At 40.5% G+C, this 23,304-nt stretch overlaps 2 protein-coding genes across 2 annotated transcripts in view; one reads left to right on the top strand and one right to left on the bottom strand.

The window, feature by feature from the left end:
• Positions 1 to 1,623: 1,623 nt before the first annotated feature.
• SNRPE (small nuclear ribonucleoprotein polypeptide E) lies at positions 1,624 to 5,297 on the bottom strand. Its single transcript, XM_048496038.1, has 5 exons — positions 5,129 to 5,297; positions 4,653 to 4,679; positions 3,459 to 3,521; positions 2,733 to 2,811; positions 1,624 to 1,863 (listed from the first exon to the last, which is right to left on the bottom strand). Exons 1-5 carry the CDS (start codon positions 5,180 to 5,182, stop codon positions 1,808 to 1,810), a joined length of 279 nt encoding a protein of 92 aa, XP_048351995.1. The 5' UTR covers positions 5,183 to 5,297; the 3' UTR covers positions 1,624 to 1,807.
• Positions 5,298 to 6,420: 1,123 nt separating this feature from the next.
• Positions 6,421 to 23,304, top strand: part of ZC3H11A (zinc finger CCCH-type containing 11A) — a 32,377-nt gene continuing 15,493 nt past the window's right edge. The window contains exons 1-8 of the mRNA XM_048496039.1: positions 6,421 to 10,671; positions 12,604 to 12,795; positions 14,642 to 14,761; positions 15,591 to 15,714; positions 17,734 to 17,937; positions 18,933 to 19,049; positions 20,519 to 20,599; positions 22,259 to 22,360. Coding sequence (XP_048351996.1) covers positions 12,742 to 12,795; positions 14,642 to 14,761; positions 15,591 to 15,714; positions 17,734 to 17,937; positions 18,933 to 19,049; positions 20,519 to 20,599; positions 22,259 to 22,360 — 802 coding nt within the window. The 5' untranslated portion in view covers positions 6,421 to 10,671; positions 12,604 to 12,741. The remainder of the gene's footprint in view (positions 10,672 to 12,603; positions 12,796 to 14,641; positions 14,762 to 15,590; positions 15,715 to 17,733; positions 17,938 to 18,932; positions 19,050 to 20,518; positions 20,600 to 22,258; positions 22,361 to 23,304) is intronic.

Here is a 23,304-nt window from a genome sequence, read left to right as displayed (position 1 = left end):
TGCAGTAACTCATTAAATATGGAGGTGCACTTCAAATTCCAGCCCAATGGAAAAGCAGACATGTGTATTATGGAAAAATAAAAACTCGCAAAGCAAACACATCAGGCTTCAACGAAGCAGAAAGTCAAGCAAACATGAACTTTAAAAAATGCAGCGGTTTGCTCTACCTGTTTTTTTGCTGTAACTTAGAAAGAGAACTCTTTATTTCTTCATTCAACAACCGGAATTTCTTAAGAGACACAGGTGCCCAAGATTGTAGAGCAACTTTTAGAAAGAGACAGGCATGCTTCTTTACTACTGCAGTAGCTGAGAACAGCCTTGTGGTCCTCAGCTTTAACTCATCTGTCTTCCAGGCTGTTGTGGAGCCAAAACAACTGCAAGGATGAATGCGGGAGGAAACTCTGTTCCACTTTTGGCACTCTGCACCACAGTTAGTAATTCCTTGCAAGGTGCAGCTGCGCCCTCTACTGACTACTTTTCCTGCCATCAACTTCTGACAAAACTTGTTTTTTCAAAGCACCACTCATCCTTCCATTCTTGCAAGGGCAAGTTTCTCAGTACTTGAGAAATATTGAAGCTTATGTTTGATATACTACACAAAACAAAAGCATTTCGCTCACAGCCTGAGAAGCTGAGGTGGGAATTCAGTGTCAGATATTTGGAGTGATTTCCTCAACACGGGCTAGCTCTAGCTGTTCACTATCTCAGCATCAGACATTTAATTACCAGCTAAAGATTACACATGTACAAAAGCATGCAGGGCGCAATACAGAAGTCAAAGAACCAGATCAGAATAGTAGGGAGGGGGATGTTTACCACCCCCATGCCAATTTTAACCCTCACTGGCATTAACAGAAATATCTACATCCCGTTAGTGTGGGTATTTTCATTCTAAGTCTTCTGCAAGACAGTATTTTGTCTGACTTGATTTTTTAACCTGTTATTTGTCAAAAAACCATTCTGGCATGGTTTTAATTTCAATTTTTTTTTTTTAGGGTCTGTGAGGAAATGGCTTTTACAGCTTAAAACACTGGTACAGAAGAACACTAAACAAAACAAAAGGTACTTTTGTTCTGTATTAATGCATGCACTGAGGCCTGTGCCCTTCAGTTACCATTTGCTTTTATGCAGTGCTTAGAGTGGGAGATCCTGGTTCTGATTCCCTCCCCCTGCATGGAAATTTGCTGGGTGACCTTAGGTCAGTTACACTGTCTCAGCCCAACCAACTTTACAGGGATGTTGTGCGGAAGAAGTATGAACAATGTAAGCTGCTTTGGATCCCCACTGGGGAGAAAAGTAGTGCATAAACAAAGTAAATTAAAAATGAATTACTTTAGAACAAGGGTGTCCAATTCTGGCGCTTCAGATGTTCATGGGACTACAATTCCCATCAGCCCCTGCTGGCATGGCCAATTGGCCATGTGAGCAGGGGCTCATGGGAATTGTAGTCCATGAACATCTGAAGCGCCAGAATTGGATAACCCTGCCTTAGAAGCAGGAGGTATTTTAACATTTTGCCGCTAGTACAGACATTTGAAACAATGCTTTGCTCGCTAAACCATTATCACAGGAATTGTATTTCTGCACAAGATACTTTGGATACTAATAACAGACACATCCGAGTATTAACATAGAAAAGTTTATTTATGAAGAACTACAATATTACTCCAATGTTAAAACAGTTATTGAAACTATGCAAATACAAACTAAAACTGACTTATTTTGCCTCCTCTTAGACACTGGAGCACAGTTTGAAACTGATAGAATTAACCAATTAAGTAACATCATAATCAAAGGACAGCAGTTTCTAGTTAGAAACACTTTGTAGAAGAGTAATATTGTCTCCCTTTAACATGATTCGACCTGTAACAAAGAAGAGTGCTGTTACACCTATGTATTTTAAACATTTGTCTTTTTCCTAACAACATTTCAATTTGGTTACATATGGATTCAGGGAAGAGATTCGACAACCGTGCCACCCACTCTAAGTGCCTAACTCTCCAGTGAGTTTGTTCTTAAGTTAAAGAAGTGCAATAAGTCATACAAAGCTATTAATCTTTACCATAAAATTAACTGATTCTCAGGAAATTCTGGGGCATTTTGTTTAGCAGCAGCTCTACAGAAATACTTCCATCAGTTTGGGTGTTTTTTGCTTGGCAAGCTAGTTGGGAGTTTGCTCCTCTGCTGAAAGCCTTTTGCATGCAGGCATGCATGCACACACCATCACTTTGGTGCACTTCTCTGGATTGCAGCCACTGCATACTACTGGATAAAATGACGCATATCTTCCTTCACTTGCTGATACCCACATTAGCTGTACTGGCATTTCAGATGAGCCAACATTTACTTAATCCAAATGTTGGCAAAAAAGGCAGAGTCTACCTGCCATATTCTACACACTTAGAAAACTCCCACCCTTTGATTAACTGCATAAACTAAGCACTAGTGAGCCATGAAAACGTAGAGGTGTCAAAGCACTCCAATAGCCTTCCTGTGTCAAAACCTATTGCTTTTCAAGCTATAGTTCAAGTTGCTGAAACCCAGCTAAAGTTCTCCCAGCAGTCTTCACCATGCTTATGAAGAACCATGACTGGCCATGCTTATGAAGAACCATGACTAATGACCATGCTTATGAAGCATGCTTATGAAGAACCATGACTATTGACAGAAAAGAAGCAGATTTACATCTACCTATAATGTAATTTATGATACCCCAAACTCGTGACACTTACCTAGCTGTTTCCTTGATTTTGTCTTGGAGTGGATCTCCTCAGCATCATCCAGCACCAGGTTCATATATTCATCAAATCCCTGTAAGGCAAATACAGTCAACCAGTTGCTACATTCAACACATGGTATACTCTGTTTCACATAAAGATGTTAGTAGATTGTATATTCCTCCACCACACAACAAAGCACACTGGACCTCCTTTGCTGTAGAGTGCTCTGCCTGGGTCCTAGTGCCTACCTAGCCCTGTTCCCCCCAATCTATTTGAAAGTAAAAATATCTTTTGGCATAAGTACTCAATAATGCACAAAATAATGGTTTTGACAAAGGCAGTGAACAAAAGTATCATATGATATGATTGTCCCCTGACAAACACAGTTAACATGTAGATCCGTGGTGGCAAACCTATGGCGCTCCAGATGTTCATGGACTACAATTCCCATGGCCAATTGGCCATGCTGGCAGGGGCTGATGGGAATTGTAGTCCATGAACATCTGGAGTACCATAGGTTCGCCACCACTGATGTAGGTAAAACAGTCTGAACCTGGCCTAAATGACTGTGAATCAGAGAAATGCTTAATAATTGTACTGTTTGGTTCATCTTGCCCATCAGTGACGCACTTACGACAGGATATAAGACTTGTTCCCTTGAACTAGTGGAACCAATTTCTAAGAAAGATTTAAAGAAGACAGGTGTTCTGATTTCTGGGAAGGGGTTGCAATACTCACAATAATACACCCTTCTATCCGCATGTTCACCTGTTCATACAGCCACACTTGAATCCTCGACCTCTACAAAGTAAACAATGAATACAATAAGTTATACAGCTGTGCCACAGACATTTCCTTAAGACTGACTGCTGTGGGCAAGTCCCCCAAGGAAGGCAACACAGAGATTTTCCTGAGCGATCGATAACTGCTGATAATTTTGTAGAGATGTTATAATGCTATGCTAAACTTTAGAGCAATTAAAAGCCTATGCTTGCTCCAAAACTCAACACAGCAAAGGGAACAATGCCTATGGATTTTACAGTACACAGATCAAAGGTAAGAGAACGGCCTTTCTTCTTTTCAGTGGTGGTAGGGGAAATATTGCACCTTTCCTAACGTGAGGCATGCATTCTATCTAGGCTTCAATCAATGCGGATTTGAATAGCTTCCAAGTATTCTGAAGGCACTGGACTCCCTTGAGTTGCCCTTTCAGCTCACTTCTGATAATCCTCCCTATCTTTTGAAATCAAAGATCCTGGACTTTGGAGGCAACTTTCCACTGATATAAATGCTTACATTAATAGTACTATGGGGACTGCACTCAGAGCAACAACATCAACACCTCACACCAGATCTTGAGCTCAATAGAACCAGGGCTCTGACACTTCCTCTCCAGCCTATTCCAGGGTTCAATGTCCAGTTAAGAAGCTTCCTGGGCAACCCTGGGACAGTTACTTTCTAAACCTACTTCACAGGGTTGCTGAGGATAAAATGTAGAAATTTTGCTTATATTAATTTCTCCTTCTTTGGAAGTTTTTAAACAGAGATATGGATGAACCTCAAATTCATTACCATATTACAGAAATATAGTAACTGAAATATAGTAACTGACAAATGAAAGGAAAGGCTATTTGCAACACCACTGTACAAATGTTGTTCTAACCATGTAGAAGTGCTACAGAAAACTTACCTCATTATTGCCTTTCATATGCAAGTTCTTTGAAGTTAACTCTTACCATAATAATAATAATAATAATAATACCTCATATGCCTTGATAACAACCCTATTTAGAAACACCTTAAGCACACTTGTAAAAGCTAAAGACCCTGCAAACAAATTTTACTGCCTTAGAGTGCTCCAACTGCCATGTTCCCATTTCTTTGTCTTAAAAAATTTAATAAGATTTTATTATGCATAACAATTTTACTTACATTTTGTAGATATCTGAAGATGAGGTTCTGTAACAGGTGACTTAAGGTTAAAACACATAAAGTTTATAGTAAAATGATTTCAACAGAAGGAGAATAAACCGTCATTCAACACTTACAATTACTGAGCAAGTAATTTAGGCAAATCTCAGAATACCTTCCACAATTTCCCCAGCTTAGCGGAGGCTTCCTCCTAATTCACATTTATGTTAACTGAAGAATATAAATTAAGAACTGAACTCTGCAGGCTCATTTAAAAAGTTAGCTTAAGAACGCTATCTAATCTATTTAACGAAATGATGTCGGAGCCCCTAACAATTTATAGCTACAGTTCAAACACAGAAGCAACTGGCCCCATGAAAACGACTCTCCCACCACACACATGGAGAGGCCTGCCCTATAGCGCCAACAATTCCCCCACGTCTGCGCCATTGGCAGATCCCCCCATTTCTCGGCCCCGACAGGCTTTGGAAGGATACGATGGGCTGCACCATCACCTTCTGGACCTTCTGGCCCTGCCCGCGGTACGCCATGGTCGATAACGCCACAAATCACGCCAGAGACCCTTTGCCACCGACTACTCCCCCACTCAACCACTCGCGCGCGCTCCTCACGCGCCGACGTCTCCGGCACTTCCGGTACAGGCGAGTAAGTATGTTCGTCAGTTCCGGCTTCATCATAGAGGAGGGCGGCTCCAATGTGATCCTGACCTAGACAAGAAAAGGCCATTTTGTAGCGATGCATACAAAACCACTTTCTCAATTCTATGGAGGGGCTCCAGTCTGAATGGTTATTTATCAGACCTGCAGGTTCCCGGCTGTAGTTGGTAGAACAAATCTCAGCCAGTTTGCAGATGTTCGTTGAAGAACGCTGAGAAAACTCAATAATCGTATCGGGAGGAGAACCAGGGGGCATTCATTGAAAATGCTGGGGGGAAGAATTAGGACTAATAAAAGGAAACACTTCTTCACGCAACGTCGTTGCTTTCACCTCCTGCATGTGAGCTCCCAAAGGCACCTGGTAGGCCACTGCGAGTAGCAGAGAGCTGGATTAGATGGACTCTGGTCTGATCCAGCTGGCTTGTTCTTATGTTCTTATCTGACTGAACTACAATGGTAAACTTAGGTGCTCTTTTAGTTAAGGTGAACAGTTTTTATCCTACAAAGTCCCCGAGACAGTTCAGTCTTTCTGGCTCCCTTTCTCTAATCATTGTTAAAACTCAATAAAACGCATGTCTACCAATAGTTGGTTTGTACATGTCGTCAAGTAGGAACTTATTTATGGTGGCCCCGGCAAACGAATAGATGGTTTGTCATCCCTTCCTCTGCAGAGGGGTTTCCCATTCGGGAACTGACCCTGAGTAGCCAAGATCTGACCAGATCGGGCTATATCATGCCACGTTCAGTTCAACCAGTGGCTCCGTCTTCCGAGGAGATAAATAGTTTTCGTATCTTTGATCTGTGCACGTCAGCGCTTGTGTGTGCCGGTGCCCAATGTAACTCTTCAGATCCGAATGACCGAGTCACATCTTCGGATTTCTGCTTTCATCCAATTATAATAGTACAATCTCGAAATCCTCCTCCGGCCGGGCATAATTGGTGGCCAAGAGAGAAACAGAAAACTACATCTCCCAGGAAACACCGGCTGCCACGCCTTCAGAACAAGAACCTCCCACTCAACACACGGCATGCTGGGAGCCACTCCCGCGTGGGCGTTTGTAGTTTTTATACCAACGCCTGTCTCTGGCCATCGTACTTCCGGGTGGCGTCGGCGGTGCCTGCGGAGAGGCGCCATCTTGGAGGCTGGCAGTGGTGGCGACGGTGGCGACTCGGGCTCTGCGCGGCGCCAGCGGGACAGAAGACCGGCTGCTGAGAGAGGCTCCCTCCCTCCTGGGGTTCGGTAAAGTCCCTGCGCGCCGGAGACGAAGTCCTGGGTCTCTTCCCTGCCCCCCCTTTCCCGCCGCAGTTATCTGAACAGGGGCCTCCTGGTATTGAATTTCCCGCGGCCTAGTAACGGCCTAGCGTTGTTTATTTTTGAGGCCTGTCTCGGTCATCTTCTCGTCTTCTTCGCGGGCCCTTTATTTGCTCTTTGGTTTTGTTGAACTTTCTATGAGAGTTGGTTCCCCGGATCTTCTTAGTCTGCCCCTTTGCGCGTCCAGCCCAGCCCCGCTAAGTAAAGTTTATCAATATTGCCGCTTTCTCAGCTCTCTTCCTGCGCTCTGTGACTTTCCCTGTCCTTTAAGAGATGTTTGAGGAGCTCTTTCTTTACTCCTACTCATCAGAAGCCTTGTAAGGATCTAGGAAAGTGTCGGGTGGATTGGCCTGACTCCAAAGATAATAAACATAAGTGTATCTTAATTTCTGGGCCCACGTCACTTCCCGGTCCGAGCAGTTATAGCCTGGGCTTGCCATTTCTAGCAGCACTGATATTCCCCTGTGGGCTGCTCACAGTATGACGAAATCCTGTGGTCTTCTTTTGCCTAAAAAACTGCAGAAATAGTATTTAGTGTAGTTGGGGTTACTTCAGTAGTTGGATTCTTTTGTTCTTCGAATTTTTCTAGAAAACAACTATAGATGTTCTGTATTAGTATGTGAACACTTTAAAAAAGGTATATAGCCCTTGTAGACAAAAATACAATAGTGTTGTGGCATTCAGTTTGTGGCACTGACTTTCACTTCCAAAGCAAGGGTCATGCTGTATTAAAATTTGTGTTTTTGAAAGCAGACCCTTTACTTCTTAAAATCTGCATTCAGTTAGGCATCTGAAGAAAGTGGACGTTTATATTTCTGAAGTTTAGTGTGTATTAAGTGCCATTCTATGTAGGTCTGCTAGAATTTTGCTCAGCTCTATTCATTGAGGCATACTTTTGGGAAGGTATTCTTAGAATGGCCTACTAAGTTACAGTTGCCATTATAATAAAACTTCTGAATTCTTTGAACATTCACTTAGGATCTATATGAAGACTGAATATGCCCATTTCTCCAATCACCCACACAGGAGATGCAGCACTTTTAGTGGAAAAAGCCTGTGGCTTCTTCCTAGTGTACAGATGACAGTGAGAGAAACTGAGTAATATGTTAAAACTGAGAAGGAAGGGTTAAGGATTAAGAGTAGCTCCATTCTGTATGTGGCACTTGCTTTTGGCATGGATACTGTGGTCTTTCCCAGAAGTTTGCGAATGACAGACACACAGTAAACACCAGTGTACATGAGTCTGAAAGCCCTGATTGGGTTGCAGCATTCTGCACAAGTACTTAAAGATATGATCTTATATTCATATGGTACATGTTTGCTACAGGAAATGCTGTGTGATGATAGTGCTTCAACAGAAAACATTATTTCAACAAAGCGTAGAATAGTTCAAAGAGAAAACCATGGCAAAACACCCATCTCTGCAAATTAGATTGCAGATGAGAAAATCAGCAATAGTGGAATTTACGGTTAAAGACATGCAGTGGTTAAAGACATTGAGTCACAATGTACCTGGTCTGTCACTTGCTCCCATGCATTATGATCTTCAAGTAAAAAAATGCCATTTTATTTGAACCTGGTTTAACACAAACTTATTCCTCATAGTATTACCATGGGATGTTATAAATGTATTCTTGATGAGGCAGTGTGTAAGTGTACATGAAAACTACTGCTTTTGAGTCCTTTATCTGAAACAAAAGCCCTTATGTGTCTTGCTTCAAAGCCCATTTGTGGTATTTCTGTAACAGGCAATGGACTATTGAATCTGCCAGAACTGAAAATAACATGGCTAGTGCAGGCCCAGTGACACACTTGTTGGCAAATAGCCATAAATTGTGGTAGTAACTTTCCTTGTATCTAGCAGACTAAATGCCAAATAGGACAAGACTCGGTCTGAGAACACAGGTCTGTTCCAGTTCTGATAGTCTTGAGCAGCTGATGTTCCTAGAAATGAATTTCAAAAATCTGAATTATTGGGTTTTTTTCATGTAGGCCTTGGGCTTCATCATATGTGAGATTATTCAGTTCCATGAAATAGAGGGATAGTAAATAGAACTGTAGCTGTAGTTTCTATTCTGTGCTTTAGCACAGTGTGCTGCCTTAGAAGAAGAAAATGTGCTCTCCTGTTTTTCCATCAGAACTGCCTTCTTTATGGTCTTTAAAGCATCTCCATGTGCATGCTCACAACATCCCCAGTGTGACAGCATATTAGCAGATTGCTTGCTTGATAGTCAAGTGTAATGAGAGAGTTGATGTGAGCCCAAGGATTAGAATGTGAAAGTTTGTCATACTGTACTTAGATCATTAAGTTCACATTGTGCTGCTAAGAATGAAACTGCCTTTTTCTGGCACTTGCTCAAGAGCTAACCAGTAATCATTTAGCTCTTAGAAGCATGCATATGATGGCAACACAAAATTGTGCAACTTTTCCAAGAGTACATATGCAGTCTTGAGAATCAAGTTGGCCTTCAAACAATATGCCAATTGTCAAAGTACAGTAGCATTATTTCATTATTTGTCTAAATTGGATTAATAAATTATGAAGCAATATTTTTTACTGTTAAAGGAATGTATTAATTAATATTTTCTGAGAAATGTAAATTAGTTGCTGTTGAGGAACATTTTGGTACAAAAGTGAGTTATGATTAAATATAAATTTGATTTGTTCTTTTTCCTTAATGTAAACTGTGCACTACTATCATTTAGTACAAGTAAATAAAATTTAAGTACCAAGTAAGAAAAAACCCACTAAACTTGAGTTTTTGGTGGGTTGTTTAGTTTTTAAAATATGTAATTACCCTTTATGAAAAAAAGCAGCATAGATGACTAATTTAAAAAACAAAAACAAACACACCAAAAGCAGCAACTTCTCCTTTCTCTATTTTAGATTTGGGGAAATTCCCTGCCAAAAAAAAATCCAGGAAATACACTAGTATTTGTGTGAGTAAAAGGTTCTAACCTTTTATTATTCAACTATAAGAAATATTTTTAGAGGCTAAACTATGTTCTTTTAATTAACAGGATTTTCTTTTTTTTTTTCTGTGGCTGTGGTTGTTTGCTTGGAGTTTGGATCCAGAGTATCCTGTCAATCTTTATCAACAATAAGCAGCCTCAGATATTGCACCTATGTAAGCTTTTTGCAGTGATAAGGAAAAAAACTATACTGAAGATAAGAATTCAAAGATCTTAAAAGCAAAATTAAATCACCTTTCCAAAATCTCACATAAAGCAAATTGGTTTTGAAAGCACTATGTCATGCAGTTATGTTCTCCATAAAATTTCATTGCAACTTAATTTGTCTAAAACCGATGGTTGTAAGATTGATTGTATATATGTGTACCCCTTGTGTCTTGCACATATATACAACATACATGTTATCAATTTATATTCTCAACCAATGTTACCTGATTCGTAAACTACTGACCAGAAAATGTATTTATATGCAGTTGCAATTACATCAATTCTCCAAATTTGACTTTAAACTTTAAATTGAAAATAGCCTAAACATCATTTTTAATTGCCCCTGTTTGTGTATACATTGTTGCATGTATAGACACATTTATGTAGATATACACTTGTATATATACATAAGTTTATACGTACAAGTATGTTTTTATTATACAGTTAATAAAGGCCGGGGAAGATTTTTCCTTTTTCCCAATAGGTGAAGAAATCTTGAAGACCAGAAATTGAAAATTATGTATTAATTAAAAAAAAAAGCTAAATTGTCCGGCTGTGGAAGATGGATCTTCTTCTTTGCAGCCGCTTTGAAACACAAGTTCATCTTTAAATGAACTGTTTATTTTGAAGAGGCAATGAGCCATCAGTGTCTCCAGTCTTCCTGATTGTTCAAATGGACTTGCTTCCTCCAGTAGTTGTTCACCCTCTGTCTGAATTTTGAATGAGGATGAGATGTGTTTCCTGGCAGTGTGAGGAAGAAAAGTGTTTCTATTCCATTGTTATCAATTCATGGATTGAGTGTTGATTCGGCCTACAGGAGAAAAATAACTGGAAGTCTTTGAAGACAGAGTTGATTGCTAAACTTCTCCAGGTATGTCAATTAAAAGAGCAGTTCTAATTTCTCAAACTTAAGGAAATGGACTGTATAATTTCACCTGTGGTTTTAAAAGATATCAGAACAGTAAATACTAGTTCTAAGGTATAATGAATTGACAGTCTTTAGCTGATGCATGGTGTTTTCATAAATGGTAACACGCAGTTGTAAATCGTGACTTGGAACAACTTGTTGTGATGTATTGTTGAAGGCTTTTGAATGTGATGCTATGTAGATTTGGCTATGTGCTGATGCTACTGGGGGCAAACAAAAATCAGAGTAAGGGCATTACACCCTGAAACAATGAACCTCTACAAAGCAGTGTTGCTTATCCAAAAAGAAAAAGAAAAGAAGAAAACATCCCAGAGAGAGAAACACTTTTCAATTCTGCTGGAAACATTCTTGAAAAAATGTTTATACTTCCAGCATCGCTGTACTTGAAGCCCATCTAGGTTCAGCCTGTAAGGTAGCTGAAATGGTTTATTCAAGTGGGCCAGCATTTCCTGATGAGTTTGTTTCATCACCTAAACTTCACCGAGTTCCTCAGGAAGGTACAGGGAAGAATTCTAAAACGGTTTTCTAGAGCAGAAAATTCATAGAAAAAGATCAAGATATTAGGGATCTGCAAGAGAAGCGTTATGATTCCACATATTCTTAGGGCTTTCAGGAATATAACTGCATAATGACAAGGAGCAGGAAACAAAGTTGTGCCACAACTCCAGGTGTCTTCTATTCCGGGAATATCTTTATGAAACCAGTCTGGTATTTGATACTCCCAGAGGGACAAAGGTTCACCAAACAATCCAAAAAACCTGGAATATGGGCTGAAATAACCAGGCAGACGTCACTTGTTGTGACATCATCCCAGTTTAGTACTCAGTTCTAGGTTTAGCAAATCAGAATAGAAAATGTGAAGCTGAATGCTAAGATAGCTTCAGAACTCTTTTTTACCATCAGTGAAATTGGATTGTACCCTAAGAAATCTTAAAATGCAGTATTATGGGAGTTTGCCCTTGTCCAATAAATTTTGAGAGCTTATTTTAGACTTCAGTGGAATGAAGGATGTTCCTTATACAGAAAAATGGTCAAGTAGTAAATTTTGTGGTTTTGAATTACAGCAGTTATCTTGTAGGAAGTTCCTTCCTAGTGGATGGCCTCTTACAAGTAATGAAAAATTGCAGTCAAATTAAGTGTAAATAGCTGTATGTGGAAGAATGTGTTGGCAAATTATATGCTTGCACATCCATTACTTACAAATTGTATACATACCAGCAGCATTACATTAGGTCATGGTAATCTGAACTCCATGAAGTAAAATGAGGCTGCAGCCTGTCACGTCAAACAGCTACTGTATCTGTTACCTTGCCTTACTTCATATGTATCACGTCTCTGTGATCTGATAAATATTGTTCTCAGTTAGAGATCAATACACGTGCAGGATGGATAAAATAATTGATGCACTGGCACGAGGCAGACTGGAATCTTCTGACTGCTTTGGGACTAGTTTGCACCTAATACCATTAAATAAATTAATTATCAGCTTCTGCACCAGTGTAGACTTATTTTATTTCCATGTCAGTTTTAAAAATCTGATAATCAATGCAAAGGCACCAGAGGAGGGAATCCCCCTCTTCGAAAGTCTATTAACTTTACTGGTAAACACCCTTAGTAATGACGCTGATGCCATCTCAGTGTAACATGCTGGTTAAGACATTTTGCCAATACAGCAGTGATTATGTTCTGTCTGAAAACACTGAGGATCAATCCAACCCTTTATTAAAATGGGATATTTATTTTTCGCTTCCCACCTGCTGATTTAACTTTTAAGTTTTTTCAGTAGCTTTGAATCCAAGAAAGGACTGTGAAATTTATGATCCTAATGTAATGGATTTCTTTTTTTTTAAGTGCCCTCTCTTTTCTGTTTTCAAGATAATATATTGAAGAAGATAGCAGAAGGTCTACAGAAGATTTGGGCCGGTTTAAACAAAGTTGCGGCCAGCCGTCACTTGGAAGCCTGTGTTAAATTGTCACGTTCCAGGATAACTTACAGTGAAATTATAACTCAGTATGACTAACCAAGGAGATGATTGTTATTTTTATTTCTACTCCACATGTGCCAAGGTTTGTGTTTATTTAGCTTTCTCTAATTGTGGTTGCTTTAGTATTTTCCCTGTAAGTTTAAGGTAATTGGATAAATGTAACAATTATAGATAAAGGAAAAAACTGTTTTCATGTGTTCGTGGAGAGTGTGTGTGTGTCTGTCTGTCTGTCTGTCTGTCTATACATATATATATATACTTTCAATTGCCAAAGTTGCTGTTGGGCTTGGGAATTTCATTCAATGAAACTATGGTTATACTAGGTATGGTTATAACGAAACTTTTTTTCCACTTATGTGTTTTTCAATTAAACTAGGGGGCGGGGGCAAAGCTGCTCCTGAGGTGGCATGACCCTGGGACTGGCTTAAATGCCACTTAGGCCAGAAGCACTTGCACCGGTGCAGGGAAGCCGTACAGCAGTATGACACCTGGGTGCCATCACCTAAGCCACCACTCCTCCTGCACAGGAACCCATACTGGCATCGAAGGGGGCATTCATTGTGGTGGAGCCAGCTTTATATGGATTTCTGAGGCCTTTTATGCTGAGGACACCTTCATTTGCTGGCTCACTTATGCCAGCAAAATCAGTGGGGCAGCCCATTGCGCCATATAGATCACTTGCATATTGAAAGGGGCATTCCCACTTTTTGCTTCTTGAGCATGGCACAGCAGGCCTCTTAGGAGGTGGCACAGCTACACTGCCCTCTGCTGAATTGTGACTACAACCCCCCCTCATCCCCAGGATAGCACTGCTCATCTTACATATTTAGATAGTGTCAGCACAACAGCTACATCCAAGAGCTGGGGATCTGACTGTGGTGCCTCAGCCAAGGCTGGCCATTGCTGGCTCCCAAAGAGACTTCCCAGCTGCAAGGAAAGGTTTGAAAAGTGAAAATGCCTGCCTTCTACTGAGAAACCTCTAACAGGCTTAATAGACTTGACACCACCCAAAAGGGTGGCTTACCGTGTATACTCGCGTATAAGCCGAGTTTTTCAGCCCTGTTTAAAGGCTGAGAAAAGCCCCCTCGGCTTATTTGCGAGTCACCATTTTCTATTAATCACAAGGAGGCTGGGGGCAGGAGTCACTGCCCAAAGAAGGAGCTCCCTCTGCCTGCCAGGGGGGTTTGTCAAACCCAGCCGGCAGGCAGAGGGAGCTCCTTATTTGCGCAGTGACTCCCCCTGATGTCACTGCCCAAATAAGGAGCTCCCTCTGCCTCCCGGCTTCCCACCCTCGGCTTATACCCGAGTCAATAAGTTTTCCCAGGTTTGGGCAGTAAAATTAGGTGCCTCGGCTTATACACGAGTTGGCTTATACTCGAGTATATACGGCAAGTCTCAGTCCTTCTGCTGGCATAATGTGCTGAATGACCCGGCTTGCCCTTGTTACACTGCTGGCAGCAGCAGCAGGGGTGCTGGGATATGTGACCCAGGGAGGGCAAATCGGCCAGACAGACTCTGTGCTGCTTCCACTGGTGAATCCCCCCCCCCCCCCCGGATGGGGCTCTGAAGTTTACGAAGTGATGATAATAAATTACTTCTCTTGGAACTGTCATTTCAATGTTCCAGATGTATCTTTCTCTTTAATTTCCCCCTTTGCCACCTATGTATTTTATAATTGTATTGGTAAAAGTCAGTTTCTGGTCAAGAGCCAATATCTATCTTTTATGGTGCAATCTACAGGTCTTTCCTCTTGGCAAACCTTGTTTACAGTAAAGACTGGCATTTTGCTAGTAGTTACAATTGTATTTTTGATCACCCTTTGTTCCTGGCTGGCAGGGTGAGTGTTCCTGTTTTGTGAAGATTGTTCTGTAGTTTTCAGATAGATGATCTTGGTTTTTTGTGTTTATATTTTTGTCCAATCTCCACAGGGAGATAGTTGCCCTTTCCGTCACAGTGAATCTGCCCTGGGGAATGAAACTGTCTGCACCCTCTGGCAGGAAGGTCGATGCTTCAGGAATGTATGCCGGTTTAGACACATGGAGATTGATGTGAGTGTTTGTCTTAAATAACCATTACCAAAACAAAGTTAATCTGACATGGATTGTCCTTGTAATACAGATCTGTGGTATTCTTATGGAGCATTTTGTTGACCTATGAAGAGATAATTATGATTTAAGGCAGCAGTGAAAACATGCAGAGCATTTACTCTGTAAGATTGTTTTGATAATTCCAACCTTGTTTTGGATCCATTCAGTGTACAATCCCAGCTCATCTGCTTTCCTGGAAGACAGTAGTAGCTTGCTGAATTGGAAAGAAAGATAAAACAGAGTAAGAAAGCGAAGTTATGATCAGCAGCTGCCCTTTGAGAAGCACCTTTTAGGTTTTGGCCATTGTAATAAAGTAATTTCTGCACATGTGGTTGTCCCCAAAACAAAGAGTCTAATTTTGGAAATTGGGCAAAGCGATTTGTCTTATTTCTTATCCAAATGAAAAGTTTGGGCTTTAAAGGATATGTAGTTTAAGGGTTGAACTAGGTATCATTGTGTCCCTGGATCTTATCTGTGGGCAATATCATTTTAAAGGCTAATGAGGTGTTGGCCTGCAGCACAGCAGAATGAGGTATTCTTGTCTCCCCCCCCCCCCCCAAGGTGCTGTACTGCCACCACCAGCTGTTTTGACACTAGAAGAGGCTCATGGGGTGGGGAAGCAAGAGCACCTCATTCCACTGCAGGCCCATTCACAGCATTTTACAATTGCTTCATGCATGGGTTGAAATAATGGACACAGTCTCATCTGGTTTAGCGCTTATTTTCTCATTATGCTGTGGACTTATGGGTGGATCTTACAGTACATTTTATGTCTTTGTTCTGTCCTCAGAAAAAACGTAGTGAGATTCCATGCTACTGGGAGAATCAACCAGTGGGATGTCAGAAATTGAACTGCGCATTCCACCACAACAAGGGGCGCTTTATTGATGGGCTTTTCCTACCTCCAAGTAAAAGTGAGTTGCAGTTGTTTTCTTGGAAACTTCTGCATTGATGTATTTACAAAGGGTTCATCAAGTTGCCATACACACATACTTTCTACATGCTAGAAGGAGGCCATACCTTAATGATCATCTCTCCCTGTCTCCACTGGTGGATCTGGAAAATTGTAGTGAATACAAGCCACACAGAAATAATTTCATTTTGTTACTTATAAATCTTTTGAGACTACTTGTACGGAGGGTTTTGATATGTTAAGTCCGACCTGCATCTTGAAACAGAGCTATATTGAAAGTAGTTTCTTTCTCACCTGTTGTGTCAAGTGTTATCCCATTTAGTTCAGGTAACTTTAACCCCAGCAACACAACCCTTCTTTTGAGAGGCTGCTAGGGGTACTATTAAAATCGCTTGAATCATTGAGGGAACTGCTTCCAACAACATGAATCTTCTAGCACATAACTGCCTACAAAGCCACTATCTGGGAGATGTTATCAGAAATTGAGTACCAACAGCAGGGAGGTGGCTGATTATTATTCCCTGATTATTAAGCTTCTGAACCGCTAATAACTGTGGAACAGTATTTTGTTAGACGAACCTTTTGTCCGATCCAGCTGGAGATGCTTATTTTTTGAGGATAATCTTGAGATTATAATCAAAATGACCAAAGAATAAGGATGCTGTAATGGGGTCCCTTAGGTACCGGGCGAGGGAGAGATATTATCCCACCACTAGCCACCAATTGTAACAGGACGGGTGGCCTACAATCCAGGTTCCCACTAAACTGACCAGTGGAGTTTCCTTTGCCACCCAAAATATCCCATGCTAGTGTTCAGGGATCTTCTTTTTTTTCCTCTGCTGCCACCATTAAAGAGAAGGAACTAGGAATCCCCAAAAAAACTGCTGCTGGCTGCCAAATATATTACAGGATCCCACCTCACATTCACTCTTGATCTGAGGGGAATGTCCTTCAGAGTCCCACATACAAAAATGGAGGGAACTCAAAATTGTCTGGGATTCTAGCATCTCAGACAGGCACTCTTCAACCTCTCACACACAAACGCAGGCTGGCACGAGGGTAACGTGAACACAATGAATGACATTTATTTTGAAAACAAAAGAAAAGCTTCTTAAACTGGCTCCAAGAGGTACTAATGCTTGATGGTTACAGAGAGGTTCTTTTCACTGAAAAATTACAGAGCTTCAGATGTTACTTAGGTTTCACACACACACAGACACACGCTTTAGATCTACAAAATTCCTTCACAGACACTAGTCCTTTCTGATCCACAACCCACTGAATACACACACCCACACAGTCTATGCCCTGTGAGATTCTGGCATACAAAGCCTCCCTCTCTCTTACACTAAACCCAAACTGATCTCACTGCCATTGGATCGGGCTTTTCCCAGACTGGTGTTACACAGGGGTAGGGCAGACTCTAGGTCTGGACAGTATTTACTGTCAAGCCACTGACTGGCGCGTCACTTTGCACCAAACTCAGGGCCTCCTTTCTCTGACAAGCTTCCTCTGCTTGTAGAGTGACTGGACTACTGTCAGCTAACTCGGCTGAGACAGAATCCTTCAGCTTCAGACCTGACAGAGCGCTCTCTGTCAAACTCTGGCTCCTTCTGATCTCTGTATCAGAATCTCTTCATGGAGAGTGTAACTTGACTAAACTCTGACAGGCACTGTTTATATATACTGCTTGCACTCTAGCTCCCCCTAACCCTGGCCATAGGCAACTGTGCCTTTGCTCAACCAATCAAATGGGGTCCTTAGTATAGTCGAGCCTCCTGCCTTAACTCTGGCTATTACTAAGGCCTCTTCATTAGGCCTTTCACAAACACCAGCCCTTCAGGGTTGGGCAAGTCCGTTACAGATGCCTTACCTTGGTTGGCCATTTTGAATAGAAATTGAAGTCTTAATAGTGGTAGTATCTAGCAAGATTGTTCATTATTCTAATATAATCAGGCAGGTTTCAGCAGCATGGTGACCTAAATACTTATAATTATGGAATTTTTGGTCTTTCTTTTAGATATTCTCCCAAATGTGACTGAATCTGTAGAAGAAGATATAAAGACAACACAGATTCCACTGCAACAGAATAAGCTTTCTGTCCAGTCCAATCCATCCCCGCAATTGCGTGGGGTCATGAAGGTGGAAAACTCTGAAAACGTCCCCAGCCCTACACATCCCCCTGTTGTAATTAACGCTGCAGATGATGATGAAGATGATGATGGTGAGCAGAATAGATTTCCAGAAAATATGAAAGTTATTTGTTTCAGTACATACAAAATGAAAACATTCCTTAATTCAGTTTCTGCCCTGCTTTTCAACCAACTGGTCCTCCAAGGAATTAGTAACATAGGTAAAATGCAAGATTTAATTTCAGTTGACATTAACTTTGACCCCATTTCTAGCAAGTTGCTCTGTATTTTCAAGTTTATCAAATTGGGCATTTGATTAACTGAAGCTGCCAAAGATATTCTGTCTTTAAGATCTGTGAAGATGCCATCCAAATATATTAGTGAGTACATACTCAGATGGCCTCAGTTTCATTGCTGATGTTTATTATTGATGAGGTTCCAACTTTTGAGCTTTCTTTTGCTTCCCACACCACCATGTGTGCTATGCTCCCAAAGATCTCCTCAGACCTTAAAGAACGATGAGAAAGGCCTGGACCCTTGTCCCTTCCCTTTTCTTCAGCAAAGCAGCTGTGTCTTCTTTCTATTTATAACACACCGAGAATGCAGCCTATTATATGAAATATGATGATACAATTTTAAAAAGCAGAGATCTGTAACCTTGAGATTTGGTTAATCACTCCATTTTGTTGATGCTAATATATAAATAAACCTATTCATGACTGAGTGACCAGCATTACAGATGTAAAATTATTCAGAAGTATTATTTTTTCATCCAGTATCCCACTAGGTTTGCCAATATCAAGGTGAGAAAATCCAGATGAAACTTCTAGACCAGGGGTAGGGAACCTGCGGCTCTCCAGATGTTCAGGAACTACAATTCCCATCAGCCTCTGTCAGCATGGCCAATTGGCCATGCTGGTAGGGGCTGATGGGAATTGTAGTTCCTGAACATCTGGAAAGCCGCAGGTTCCCTACCCCTGTTCTAGACTAAGACTGTAATCAGATGTCCTTGGAATATGTTACACTGAATTAAGAGCACTACCGAGTAAACATGGGATTAGACTTGTTGATGTGCTGTTCCTTTCAGATCAGTTATCTGAAGAAGGAGATGACTCTAAAATGACTCCTCAGCAAACCAGTGCAGAGAGTCATAATGGATTACGGGTCGTTTCTACTCGGAAATCGACGGTTAGCACAAAAAAAGGTAAGGAGAATAATTACCGGTAGTGCATTTGACACAATCTCAAATGTCAGAAAATTTTGGACATTCAGTGGGTTGTGGTATAGTGGTTTAGTTTTATGTAAGAATAATGAAAATCACATTTGTTTGCTGTTGTGCTCCTAATGTGGACTTGCTTGCATGTACTTATTTCGGTTTTTGGAAGATTTAAGCATATATAAAGATGTACTGGTCTGTCTAACTGTATGGTATACTCTGACAGCAGCTTTCCAGGATCTCAGCAGAGAAAGATCTTTCATAGGATCTGAGATCATTGAACTGGAAATAGCAAGGATTGAACATGGGACCTTCTGCATTCTTAGCACACTCTATGCTGACAGATTTGGTTTTCCATTCGTTTGCGTTGGTATAGGACAAGTGAGGCACCTCCCTTTCCCCTCTGCCCACTATTTTCTCCTAGGCTCTCCAAAGTTTTTTAACTTTACAAGTGTTCCTGTGAAGAGGAAGACAGGAACACCCAAACCTCTTAAGCATGTTACTTGGCCTGTTGGTTGGGGAATGAACCCAGGAGATAATTCTTATGGGGCTATTGATGCCATTGCATTAGTGGCAATTCTAGGGTTGCACTGCTGGTGAAAGAAAAATAAGAGTTTGGATTTATACCCCACCTTTCTCTCCTGTAAGGAGACTCAAGGTGGTTTTCAAGCTCCTTTCCCTTCCTCTCCCCACAACAGACACATTGTGAGGTAGATGGGGCTGCGAGAGTTCTAAAGGATTGTGACTAGCTTAGGTCACCCAGAAGGAATGTAGGAGTGCGGAAACACATCTGGTTCGCCAGATAAGCCTCTGCTACTCAGGTGAAGAAGTGGGGAATCAAACCTGGTTCTCCAGATTAGAATCCACCTGCTCTTAACCACTATACCATGCTGGCAACAATGAATCTGTGCTGTGTAGTGGATTTCATGCCAGTCTGAAACTGCTTCTTAGCCATGAAGTTTGATAAGTTGTCTTGAATCGTCAGCTTAATTCACCAGTCAGGCTGGTTATGAGAATATACAAGCAACATGTCGTAGAGATTAAATTAGAGGGTATTTATTGTCTTGCAACAGAAACTGTTCTCACATTTTATATAGTAGAGATCCCAAAACTTTTTGAGCCTGCGGGCACCTTGAGAATTGTGACACAGAGTGATGGATGTAGCCACAAAATTGCTGCCACAAGAGTCCAAGCTACATACAGAGAGGAAGCCCAAGTGCAGGAGAGGAGAGATGATTTTTTTAAATACACCAAGAAAAGGGTGTAAGAATGAAAGCAACACTGTGGTGGTAGCCACTGCTGAAATCATATTTTAATATCCTCAGCCAATCAAATCTCCAGTGACCCATAAAAATCCAGCAGGCAGGAGTCCCACCCACTTGTAGAAGGACACTAAATGTGAAGTCTCTGGCCATTGGTTTACATCTGTCATTTGAATGTCTGTTGTTGTTTTTCAGATGACAATTTAAATTTTGGAATAAAAACTCTTGATGAACTCAAGTCAAAGAAGCTGAAAGAAAAGTCAAAGAAGCAAGGCGGTGAGTTAGTTTTTCTGTCCATTGTCCCATGCACTTGAGGACTTCTTGCCTCAAACAGTAAGACTTCTTGCCTCAATCCCCATACTAAGATGCAAATAAGCAAAATGTTATGTTAGAAATAAATATCATAACATAATTTTTTTCAGGCTCTTATATAAGTACTTCAGTGTTTGCAGGGAATTAGATTAGGAGTCAGGGCACTGTACTTTTATTTTGCACTGGAATTCAGCAGCTGGGAAAAGTATTAAGAGCAGAAAAATGTGATTTTGTAGTAGTTTAACTTTTGCGGTCCAAAATGGAGAGCCAGTTGGGGTGCCACCATGTGTGTCGATCTGTGAAAGAAGTCCGTATGTTGAGATGCAATTTTCCAAAAATGTTAAATCAAATGGCTGCATATGTATAAGTTTATATGCAAGCTTTTGGTAAGAGGCATAGATGTTTGGCATAAATGTTTGGTGGATGTCCCGTAATCCCTTTTTTGGCACCTAAATTGTTTGGTCTTCAGGAGAGTGTGTAGATACATTGACGAGTTGCTTTGCAGCCTTTATACATTCTGAAGGCATTGCTCTTCTCTTGCAATGGAGTGAGTTTAAAAATTTATAAGGCAAGATAAAATAGACAGATGAATATATGTTTCTTATTGCAGACAGTGATCTGCCTTAATTTTCTTTTAAAATATCAGTCTGTAGTGCCTTCATGAAGCCTACCAAGAATCATATGATAATGGTGAATATAATGTAATGAAAATGTATAATGCTGATGTATTGCCTATTAATTCACCTGTGCTCAGTTGAGTCAGAAGATTAGAATTGAAGGTTGTTTCTGCAACTTTTGTGTAAGTCACTATCCTGGACTTAGAAGTAACTGACAACTTAGTCCTCCAAATTAGTACTACCTTGAATTAGCTTGAACATGTAGACAGTCTTTCAAAGTGGGGCATTGTATCAGCATCACAGGGAGGATACTTGACCATTGCTTACAGAAGTGAATTTGCAGTTTGGGGTGTGTGTGTTCCTTTAAGTAGTAATGCATAATCAGTGGTGAATTTTACCTAGTTCCTTTGTGTTACAGTGACTGACTTGTTTGAATTTTTTCTGGCCTTCATAATACGAGATTTTGAATGTCTTTTAAAGCTTCTGATACAGGATTTTTTGAAAAAAAATTGCTAATAGATTTTTGTTGTAAGGTACCTTAGGCATCTGTACGTGCAGTGAGTGGCTTAAATATTTTAAATAAAATGTATTGTTGCTGACAGTGAATTTGTGGTTGAGGTAGAATTTGAACTGAAACTTTCCAAGCTCATAGTTAATCCACCTCAGAAAAGTAATTGTCCTCTAGATATGGCAATTAGAATTCCTACCCTACAGGTTGCTATAAAGAGCAAGTGTCGCACAATGGTTCAAGTGTTACCATTTGAGATTGAGACCTGTAATTTCTCTGGCTACGTTTGAATGAATTTTTCTTTTCCTAATCTGTCTCACAAGGTCATTAAATGGAAGGAGAACCGTGAAAAAAGCATCAAGCTTTTTGAAGGAAGGGGAGGGATAAGAATACTGTAAAATAAATATGGAGGTCTTCAAGCTCTCAAAACAGCACTATAGGAATGCTAAACAGTAATAAATAGCACAGCTTAATATTGCTTTGTTTTGCTCTGATCAGACAACCCTATTGAAGTTGCTCTTCAAGCCCAGACCCTTCCAGGCCCACAGAAGGAAAATGTACGAACTGTGGTCAGGACAGTGATGTTATCTACAAAGCAAGGTAACTTTGCAGTGCTTATGGACATAGTTCTTTTACTTGCTCTCTGTTGTTCAGCAGTGATACTCTTGTGTTGCTGTGTTCAAAACCTGATTGATATATTCCTGGAAATGCATGTCCTCAGAGTGGCACAAATGTCATTCAATGGGTAGATCACTATACCACCTCACCCAATAAAAGGAGTTCATTTAGACCTTTATGTAAGCCAACTGAGGTCTTAGGGCCTTATGGGTTTCTAAGCATTTGTTAACACAAGCAAGCAAGTGGAAGAATGGTTTCATAATAATAATACATGCAGCTTTGTTGATCTAAAGGAACAATAGATCCAAATAGCAGTCACTTCCAATTTTTGTTAATGTTTGCTTGCAAACATGAAGTGTTCTGTAAAAGCATGGGTCAGTTTTAATGATGAGGTATGGAGAAGGTGGAGGATGTCACTTTTGTGAACGCCTCTTTTTTTCAGGGATTAGAATTCAGTTTGTGGTTTCGATGTTAACGATCTTTGAAATTAAAAAAACAGTTTGAATAGTACATCAGGCACTAACAAATAACATGCAGCCCTTGTCATATCAGTTTATTGAACCTCTAAACAGGATAATTTTATGTAAGAAAATATGCATAATACATCAATAGATTTAATTCTAATGCATATTTAGCCGACACGACCTAAATCTGTAAATGTTCACCATCACAGTATTATAAACAAAACTGTTTTTGTTGCAGCTACTGCAGAATGGGCAATTTTACACGGTCAGTTACATAAACATGCCGAGCCAATTGTGGTTTGATAGTTTTATAGTTATTCTAACTTTAATTTTGTTGTTTTATGATGTTGTTGTGTGTTAATTATTTAATAGAGCTGGAAAGATGACACATAAATTTGAATAACCTCATTTTGCAAGTAGCCACTATCAATACATTTTTTCCAACTTCGCAACTCTGTCTTA

The sequence above is a fragment of the Sphaerodactylus townsendi genome, linkage group LG05 (genome assembly GCF_021028975.2).
Source record: "Sphaerodactylus townsendi isolate TG3544 linkage group LG05, MPM_Stown_v2.3, whole genome shotgun sequence".
Lineage (NCBI taxonomy): Eukaryota > Metazoa > Chordata > Lepidosauria > Squamata > Sphaerodactylidae > Sphaerodactylus > Sphaerodactylus townsendi.
Note: the sequence above shows the minus strand (reverse complement) of the source record. Positions and strands in the feature narration are given on the sequence as shown.

Excerpts from the sequence above, each read along its gene's own strand:
- SNRPE (XM_048496038.1), bottom strand. The coding sequence starts at position 5,182 with ATGGCGTACCGCGGGCAGGGCCAGAAGGTCCAGAAGGTGATGGTGCAG. Across the intron at positions 4,680-5,128 it reads AGGTGATGGTGCAGCCCATC|AACCTCATCTTCAGATATCT; the intron begins GTATCCTTCCAA and ends CACCTGTTACAG. Across the intron at positions 1,864-2,732 it reads AAAATCAAGGAAACAGCTAG|GTCGAATCATGTTAAAGGGA; the intron begins GTAAGTGTCACG and ends TCTTTGTTACAG.